This window comes from Sinocyclocheilus anshuiensis, unplaced genomic scaffold (assembly GCF_001515605.1).
Source record: "Sinocyclocheilus anshuiensis isolate Anshui unplaced genomic scaffold, SAMN03320099.WGS_v1.1 scaffold130, whole genome shotgun sequence".
NCBI classification, from domain to species: Eukaryota; Metazoa; Chordata; class Actinopteri; order Cypriniformes; family Cyprinidae; genus Sinocyclocheilus; species Sinocyclocheilus anshuiensis.
The window spans coordinates 2,596,704-2,606,557 of NW_015544207.1; the positions used below are offsets into that span (position 1 = coordinate 2,596,704).

Here is a 9,854-nt window from a genome sequence, read left to right on the forward strand (position 1 = left end):
ATTTAGTAAATTTCCTACCGTAAGTATATCAAAACTTAATTTTTGTTTAGTAATATGCATTGCTAAGGACTTTATTTAGACAACTTTAAATGCGATTTTCTCAATATTTAGATTTTTTTGCACACTCAGATTCCAGATTTTCAAATAGTTGTGTCTCAGCCAAACATTGTAATATCATTCAATGGAAAGCTTATTTATCCAGCTTTCAGATGATGTATAAATCTCAATTTCAAAAAAATTGACTGCGGTTATATGGTCCAATGTCACATATTTAAATCCAAGCTGTGATTTGGATAATCTTTTGGTTTTCTGAGTCTTAATGTTATGGCTTGCTGTTATATGTAATCGGCTGAAACAATTTTCATTCAAAAATTGCATGTTTATTTTGTTAGTAATTGCTAGTAAATGACTCAAAAGTCTTCTGAATAGACAATAATATTCATGGTCACATCTGTAGCCTATTTCATCAGCTAATGTAAATTGTAAAACTAATTACAAAGAAGCGGCAAGCAACACATCAAATGAATAAAAAAAAAACTGAAATAGCGTTTTCTGAAAAAAAAAAAAGATTTAATTACATCTTTTTTTTATCTTTTGCCAAAAGCTCTTACCTGAGAGGTATTGAGACCCGCAGGTATCGGTCCACAGCAATAGCCAGGAGGGACAGCACAGACGCTTGGGTCAGCACCAGCACCACACAGCTGACCGCCAGACAGGCCTGGAACGGGATTTCAACCCACCCGTCCACCAGCACAGCCAGGGGCACTGCCACCGCCCCCACCAGGAAATCAGCCACAGCCAGAGACGCCACGAAACAGAAGGTAGGCTGACGGAAGGTCTGCCTCAAACACACGGCCCAAACCACCAGCACGTTCCCCAGGCAGCATGCCATGGCGATGACCAGCTCCAGAGAGGTGTAGATCAGCCAGGCCATGAGGAGAAACCAACACGAGCAAACAGAACAGTCTCAGTCGAGTATGAAGAAGCCTGTGACCATCTGGTCTGCTCTCCTCCAAACACACACACACACACACACCCCTGATCTTCAGTATGCATCTCTGGGGGTCTCATTTCCACTCATAAGTCTTCTGAATAGACAATATTATTCACAGTCACATCTGTATTTCATCAACTAATTCCATTTGCAGGCGGACAGAATAATGATGTTAAATTCCGAGTCACAATCAAAATGATGGAAAGCATACAACTTCACAGGTGCTTGAATGTCGTCTTCAGCTGCTACAATACTAGAATACCGCCAAGTGTACTGTGCCTACGTTTTTTTTTTTTTTTTTTCAAATGTATTCTGCCATACAACTTCACAGGTGCTTGAATGTCGTCTTCAGCTGCTACAATACTAGAATACCGCCAAGTGTACTGTGCCTACGTTTTTTTTTTTTTTTTTTCAAATGGATTCTGCATTGTGCAACAATAAATATTTCATAGAATAGTATTCTACATTGTTGTCACATGACCTTATCACATGTATGTTTAATGCAATTTTGTGCAATATATATACTGTACATATACATACTGTATATACATACTCACGGTGGCAAAAAAAAACTTCTGGTTGAGTACCATCTGTAAGTTCTCATCCATTGAAAGTGTCAGATTTGGAGTATTAACATAAACTGCGACCAGGTGTTTTATGCAATTTCACAACCAACAGATGATTGTCTTGTGTTTGATGCATGTGTTTGGCAACTATACTTACAAAGATGCACTTTTTATGTGACATCAGTGGTTTCGTTCATAGCAACTGAATTAGAATTGGGAAGAAAATATGAGTGGTGAGTATGGAGGAGATGGTTTCCAAAACAGACGTAGCTCACAAATTGTTGTCAGTGGCAGTTTGACTTAAATAAATGAATAAATAAATAACATGTTCACAGAGGTCATATAATTCCAGTAATCACTTCATGCACAAAGCCAAAACCTCCATCATATAGTTCTTCAAGTATGTACCACCAGCAAATGGGCTTTAATAAAAGAGAATTGTAGTTGACATTTAATAAAAATGTATTTAATTACTGTTAGAAATAATATTTATGGTATTAAAAACTCACTGCAGAATCAGTGTCATCAGCTGCTGGTTACACCTTCTCAGCCGGAGCGATTTTTTTTTTCAGCTCTTTGGCCAGAAAAGTGGAAAGAGAGACACATCCAAAACTTGTTTTGTCTTCCTCTTGTTCTCCTCTCTCCCTTCATCTACCTCACCAGTCTCAGCAGATGAGGATGGTTATTCTCTATTATCAAGACATCTCTCCCTCCATCTGCTGGTCAGTGTTCATAAATGCATCATGTTCATTTTAAAGAAATTAATGGTTTGTTTACCTATGGACAACTAAAAAGTGCTTTTTGTGTATTCATCAGCCAAAGGCAAAGGCAATTAAAAACAAACAAACAAACAAAAAAAAGAACCGTAAGCTTTCTTAATTTTTACAGTTTTTGTTATTCAAAGATTTTGTCTTTTGATGAAAATAAGTTGTATTTTCTGTTAATGTTTCATCTGTTAATGTTGATAATTTGATGAATGATGATTTTGGAAAAATGTATAAACGCATTAAACATAAAAAAACAGAAAAGTCTTATCAACATGATCAAAAATTATGTTTTTTTTTTATTCCATAGTACTGAAATAACATAATTCCTCTGATGTATTTTCTACATGCAAGAGCTCTGCAGAGTTGCAGTAGGTAGTTGGTGTCTATTTAGAGGACAATGACAAACCTTTTTAGTAGTTATTTTAGTAGTAGGTCCCCACCCCCGACTCAGCTCTCATTTTCCTGTCCTGCGCCGCGTTGTTTAAATAGCAAATGCATTTGTGCGCCCATGGGCGTGCTGGTCTAAAAAAAGAGGTGTGTTTAGGCGCATTGTTGGCGCGTTGAGGAACTGAAAATAGACTGCGCCATAGACCAACTCAAACCTGGTCTAAATTTAGACTTAGGTCTGGTGCAATATTTTTTCTTTGTTATTTAAAGAGCGCGCTCGTAATATGCGCCTATAGGCGGGTGCACAACGCGCGTATAACTTTGCTTATTACACACACAGGGACGCGCAGCAGGTCACAAACATGTTTAAAAATGAAAAATTACATTCCGCCATGTAAATAGCGAACCCACCATGGCGCAAGGGCAACTGGCTTTTAAAGGGGGATGGGAGATGAAACTCTGATTGGTTTATTGCACGTTACGCCCAAAAAACACCCATTACTCATTAAGAGAATAGGGACAACCCGTTTAGACCATGCGCCCGGGCGCGCCGACCGTTTTCCTGTCGTTAAACTAGCAAAAGTGGATTCGGACACATCCTGAGTGCACCTGCGCCGTGCGCTTTAGACCATGCGCTTAAAATAGGGCCCTATGACCTACTCAGTTTGTTTTCAAGGAATATGCAAGAATGACATTCTAACATTTATTTTTTTTTTTTACTTTTTTTCCAAGAAAAATAATGCAAAATACAGTTTCATCAGTATAATTTCCAAATGTTAATTTTAGATTCTGACTAAAGGTCATATTCAGTACTTCAATGTGATTGCAAATCTTATATTGATTTTACACAACAGTCCTGTAAACTGGAGTTTGGCAACATGTGCTTCAGACTAAATTATGTGTATAATTTTATATTCTAAGAACCAATTACTAAAATAAATATTTAGTGTGGTTTTAACAGCAAGCTGATGATACAAACACCATCTTTCCCTTTTCTTCAATCATTAACAGTTCTATTGTAGTGGCGGTTTTTCAGAGTACACATGCTTTGCATATTTGACCATATGTGTGTGAATATGTACATGGTGGGCTTGTGGTAACTGCCATCAGATGGAGCACAGGGCTTTGTCAGTGATGTTGTGATCTGTGTGAGCTCCTCGTGATGAGGCTTAGCAGGATGAGAATTCAGCAGGCTGTTTAAAATACAGATGCAAAACCAAACCCCTTAGTTTACATGTGGCTGCATGGTCAACAAAGTTTCAGAATTCAAATTCCAGGGAATTTAAACTGTTGATGCCATTGAAATGTTATCATTCATATTTATCCATATGGATCATATGGATCCAGAACACCTAACAGCAAGCCACCGACGTATGATACAAACACCATCTTTCCCTTTTCTTCAATCATTAACAGTTCTATTGTAGTGGCGGTTTTCCAGAGTACACATGCTTTGCATATTTGACCATATGTGTGTGAATATGTACATGGTGGGCTTGTGGTAACTGCCATCAGATGGAGCACAGGGCTTTGTCAGTGATGTTGTGATCTGTGTGAGCTCCTCGTGATGAGGCTTAGCAGGATGAGAATTCAGCAGGCTGTTTAAAATACAGATGCAAAACCAAACCCCTTAGTTTACATGTGGCTGCATGGTCAACAAAGTTTCAGAATTCAAATTCCAGGGAATTTAAACTGTTGATGCCATTGAAATGTTATCATTCATATTTATCCATATGGATCATATGGATCCAGAACACCTGAGAAGGGATGATGCCAACCCCTCAGAGGACCTCAGATGATGCCAACCCTGTTTGTATCATGAAAAGCGTTATACAAATAAACTTGAATTGAATTTACATGTTATTGCCACTAACAAAACAAAAGTAGTTATATATATATATATATATATATATATATATATAATAACACCATGTTGTTTTGGTATAAAGTATCATATTCTTTAAAATACCCACTTAAATACTTTGTAGAACAACATGGTAATGAGCGATTATTAATCGAAGTGAAATCTGATCCAAAACCTGATTGGACGGCATTGTTTGTATCAGATGCAAATAACCATCTGATTCAAACAATGCCTTCCAATCAGATTTGTTTAGAGAAATATCAGTTGTTGGTGTTTTGCTGCTAAATGAATAGTCATTAATAAGTCCTGTAGCAGATCTAGACAGGCGGTGCTGGGGGAGGTGGAGGGTTTCAGATAAACTCTAAAGCTCTCCAGGACCAACTTACAGGATAGCAAACACTGAACCAGGCTATTTAAATGTTGAGCTGCAGAATCAGCAGAGGCCAATCAGCTTGTGCCATGTAATAAATGATGTGATTGCTAGCAGATTGCATGTAAAGGACCTATCAGCTTGCGCCATCAAGAGTTTCAAAACTAAACTAGATATGTAGTCTGGTTGATTGAGTCATATTAAGTAATAGATTTTACTTGAATAAAAACTGGCTAAACATGTTTACAATGTAATTTTACTGTTTAGATTAAACTGTTTGGCTGGGTTCCTTGTTATTGTCAAAAATACAACTTTGCATGTTAAAATTAATTTATTCAGGCACATCAGATGTCAACATATTAATGTTGTTACAAAGTAATTGAAATGAGTACACAAATGGCCAAATATTTTATCACAATAACAACAAGCAAAACGGATTCATAACTACTTATAACGTAGTGTAATGGTTAACAATCCTCAGATTTATATAGATTCATGTTATTCCATGTTATTGTACATACAATTCCCAAGTTCAATTGAGCCTCAATTAAGCCAAATAATATTAGAAAATCAGTGTATTATGCCCACATTACATTATGAACATTAAAAAGGCAAAACCATTTTCTGTAAAATACTCAGTATTTGTTTACACTTTTCCAGTTAGGAAATTCTTGGTGGATGAGCCACATTAACTACCCATGAATCTTTGCGAGTTGTTCTGAAGGCCTCTCAGTGTTCTCTCAGTGAACTGATAGGTGAGTTTGCGTTTCACTTTGCAGATCTCTCCCGTTCGCGAATAGTTTCGTAGGGCACGGGCCATTTTCTGGTACGTCATGGTTTTCCGGTTGCCCTTGCGTCTGCCCCACATCTCAGCCAGCTTTTCCTTGTTCTGGGACGAGAACTGGAACGTTCCATTGTTAGACTGAACCCACCAAATGCAGCTCCGCATGTCTGGTGTCTGTAGCATCTCGTACAAGAACTGAAACAGCCGCTCTTTCCTTTTACCTGAGAAACAATGTTGTAAATGACAAATGTATTTTAGTGATAACAGAATTTTTGGCATCTATCCATTGATCTCTGTCCACAATGAATGCAGTCTGTTATCAAAATACATTATGGCCTTTCAAATGACAGATTAAAAATTAGCCTATATAGTGACGTCCAATGTCCAACAAATTCCGAGCTGGATATTGTTTAATCAATTGAACCAAAGCCTATATGTGAATCACTTCACATATAGGCAAGGGCAACTCTGTTTGGGAATGAAACTACAAGGTGGGTGACATGTTGGAAACATAAACAATACAACATTCAATACTAAATTACCCTATTCCCACTAAAGTCTGTCACAATGATATTCTGTGGCTAGTTACATAAACTGCTTAGACTAGTCTTACAAGTTAGTCATCTAATTCTTGTTTCTTTTCTTTTTTTGGACTAGCATAAACAGGTAGATTGGTCTAATTTAAATCTGTAAAGTAGTACTGATTACCCCTTGGCTATTTTTAAGACTAGTCAAAGCAGTTTATTCAACTGGCCACTGGTCTCTCTATATTTTTTTGTCCATTTGACCTGAACCGGTGTTGTTTTGGACCCCACTGACTTTCAATTAATTAACAAAAACAGTTCAAACATTCTCCAAAATCTCCTTTTTGTGTTCCACAAAAGATATAACGTCACACAGGTTTGAAATGACATGAGGCTAAGTAAATGATGACAAGTACATTTTAAACTAATTATCCAAATAAACCGATTCACTAATTTGAGATGACTTTCCCAAAGCCAAAAAGAAATAGGTGGAACAATGGCCTAGCAATTCTGTGTCTTACCTGAGAGTGGCGCTAGAGCCAGGGAGTCATACGCAATCTGACCCTTCATGTCAGAGGTCGGAGATGGTGGGAATTCTTGGCAACCAGAACTGGTGGACAGCGAATCTGAGTCACTGTACTGGTTTCTGTCATACTGGAAGTGTCCCTGAAACATAGATTATTATTAATAACAACCAACAGGTCAATTTTCGCTTATAAAACTGCATACAGTCTTGACTGTAATATTACAGTGTACTGTATTTCTTGTGAGACCTACCCACTCATTGTGACTAGACTGACAGAGCCACGTCTGCTGCTGCTGCTGCTGCTGAGGCTGTTGTTGTTCATGCGTCTCATCTGTTCCTGGTACTCCACCATAATGCCATTCATATGTATAATGTGCAGACCAGCTGTTCTCTATGGAAACACATCACTCATTATTACCACATATGCTGCTCACTAGAATCAACAACACATGCAGGCAGTAAGAAGATATTTATGGTTATACTATCATTGTTTTTTATGTTAAAATACATTCTCCTATGCAACTTATTCGGCATACCATGTGTAGTTTGATTCCCCTGAAAAGTCTAAATACTGTTTTTCTGAGGCACGCACTTTCAAAACATTGCTGTTTGTTTGAGCATCAGACCAGCCTGACATAGCAACAGCTCAACCAATAGTGTGAGTTTGGGAGCGGGGCTGTCAGTTTGACTGACCAATGACAGTTGTGCAGAACTAATTTTTTTTGATTACACACGTCACAAGAAAGTACTTTTTAGTACTAAATTTACATACAGTTTCTCCTCACTAAAATAAACTTGTATCACCCATGACATGGATTCCACATCTTGAGACACAAATAAAGCTTTGTCAAAGAGGAAATTACTGACCTTACAAAACTGAAAAGACACTTCTATTCAGTCAACAAAAGGAGAAGTGACCCTTCCCTCAGTGGTCTATTACAGTGTTTTAGTTCTAGTGTTTAGCCGATCATCAATCGCTCACCCGCCATACTGTGCTCCTCTTGATTTCTCCTCTGCACACCTGGTGCTGACATCACGTCCACCGAGTGCTCCTGCAGGTACTCCTCTATCATGTCAAGGTCTAGGTTCCCAGACGACGGCTCTCTAGGGCCCAGATCTTGGAAGTATTGAATCTGTAGGTAAGTCAATGCATGGGAGCAAACACTGAATCAGATGCAGTATAGACCTTACACAATGTACAAGACACAAGCATTTTCTTTCCTTCTCCTAGATTCACACTCATTGAAATCGAAATATTATATATTACTTAAAAATATATAATGTAACTACTCATGAATAACAGCTGTTTAACAGGAATATTGGAAGGAAGTTGCAACAAATTCGCCTGACTAGTACATTCTTCCTGCCCTCGGTAAAATTTGGTTTTTATTTGCACCAACAGAGATATTTGCACAGTGTGTAAACATTTTAGTGGTAATATTTTGCCTCTCTTTTGACATTACTGTGTATACTGTACACCCCATACAGTATTTTGACAGTATTTTGAAGGCACACTTCAACACTCATCTAAATATCATTGCATTAAACAACAAAATGTCTAAGCATCAAGTACCATTTATTTAATTTCAACACCAGCATACTTTCCATACAAAACAATGTTCTTCAAACATTTTTTAAAGTGTCTTGAGAGTCAGTTTTTTTGCACCAGTTTACATTAACGCCAAAACTTTACAATAAAATCTGCATATTTGTTGATCAAATATGATATTATATGGACATAATGACTATTTCATCTGCTTATTAAGGTAATATAGTTTCCAGCACACTTAGTATAAACAGTTATACAACAATTGAGAATCTACTAATATGATTGGCCAAGAGTATGATATATGATATATTTTACTTGCGTGATGCTTAAATATATCACAAAGCTGTTTATTTTTTGTAGATATAATACATCATCTGTCAATCTGTTATGCATTTTTCCCAACGCTTTCCCAATTGTTTTCCCTTTAGTCAATCTAAATAAATAAATAATACTCACGGTTTCAAGAGTTGCCAACATCTGAAAACAGAAAAAAAAGTCACATGAGTAAAAACAGCACATGAGTACAAACACATTAATGTGACTCTACATGACTGAACAGAACTGAACAACGGAATGCAGTTTGATCACATTAAGTTTTTCTGAAACATATTTCACAGCTCAAGCAATGAAACTGAAAGAGTAAAGAGAAACAGACAAAAACTCCTGTAAAACAAAAAGTGCAAATAATTGCTAACACAGCAGAAGTTGGAATGATATTGTAGATGTATGAATGTTTAGTTACCTCAGTGCACTTCCAGTGAATAAGACGACTTAGTGTATCACAATAGAAAAGTGGAAAAGACTGTGACTGGAAGAGAGGGTGGAGCCGTACATCACCTGTAAAGTGCACCTGTTGTCTGATCTGATCCTTTTATATCCTCCCAACTGTCTGTCTGCTTTTGCCCACCTCCTCCTGGAATACTTATAATGTTGAGCCAACCTTCCATCATCCAAATGCAAATCTCTATTAATCAAACATTCATCTGGGTTTAACGGTATGGGCGAGTCTTACGATCACTCCCCTTTGCTCTGTCTGTGTCAAAGCCTTCTGGGCATGTGGTCTGCGTTGTTACTTTGTGTCCTAAAAACTGGGATTTTACTCATAAATGCCACAGCGATTATTGAGGTCATTTGTGTATTACACAGACCCAGATTAACTTTTTTTTTTCCCTGTCAGAAATCTTGCTCGAAACGAAATCCTGTTGTTGGCATGATTCTGGATTAACTACTTGAAAACTACTATTGTGAGATATTACAAGGATGTTCATTTAATGTTAATCTGTGACCCTGGACCACAAAACCAGTCTTAAGTGTTAATTGTTCTAAATTGAGATTTATACACCACCTGAAAGCTGAATAAATAAGCTGTCCATTGATGTATGGTTTGTTAAGATAGGACAATATCCTATATATTTGGCGGAGATACAACTATTTGAAAATCTGGAATCTGAGGGTGCAAAAAAAAAATCCAAATATTGAGAAAATCACCTTTAAAGTTGTCCAAATGAAGTTCTTAGCAATGC

At 37.3% G+C, this 9,854-nt stretch overlaps 2 protein-coding genes across 2 annotated transcripts in view; both read right to left on the bottom strand.

Moving 5' to 3' along the window:
* Nucleotides 1-934, bottom strand: part of LOC107696943 (adenosine receptor A1) — a 5,035-nt gene extending 4,101 nt beyond the window's left edge. Inside the window, exon 1 of the mRNA XM_016497515.1 lies at nt 612-934. Within this exon, the coding sequence (XP_016353001.1) occupies nt 612-934 (323 nt within the window). The remainder of the gene's footprint in view (nt 1-611) is intronic.
* Nucleotides 935-5,636: 4,702 nt separating this feature from the next.
* Nucleotides 5,637-9,128, bottom strand: LOC107696963 (transcription factor PU.1). The gene is made up of 6 exons (XM_016497541.1): nt 9,074-9,128; nt 8,788-8,808; nt 7,765-7,915; nt 7,034-7,173; nt 6,778-6,922; nt 5,637-5,953 (listed from the first exon to the last, which is right to left on the bottom strand). Exons 2-6 carry the CDS (start codon nt 8,806-8,808, stop codon nt 5,637-5,639), a joined length of 774 nt encoding a protein of 257 aa, XP_016353027.1. The 5' UTR covers nt 9,074-9,128.
* Nucleotides 9,129-9,854: the final 726 nt, after the last annotated feature.

Excerpts from the sequence above, each read along its gene's own strand:
- LOC107696963 (XM_016497541.1), bottom strand. The coding sequence starts at position 8,808 with ATGTTGGCAACTCTTGAAACC. Across the intron at positions 6,923-7,033 it reads AGTCTAGTCACAATGAGTGG|GGACACTTCCAGTATGACAG; the intron begins GTAGGTCTCACA and ends TCTATGTTTCAG. Across the intron at positions 5,954-6,777 it reads GGCTCTAGCGCCACTCTCAG|GTAAAAGGAAAGAGCGGCTG; the intron begins GTAAGACACAGA and ends ATTGTTTCTCAG.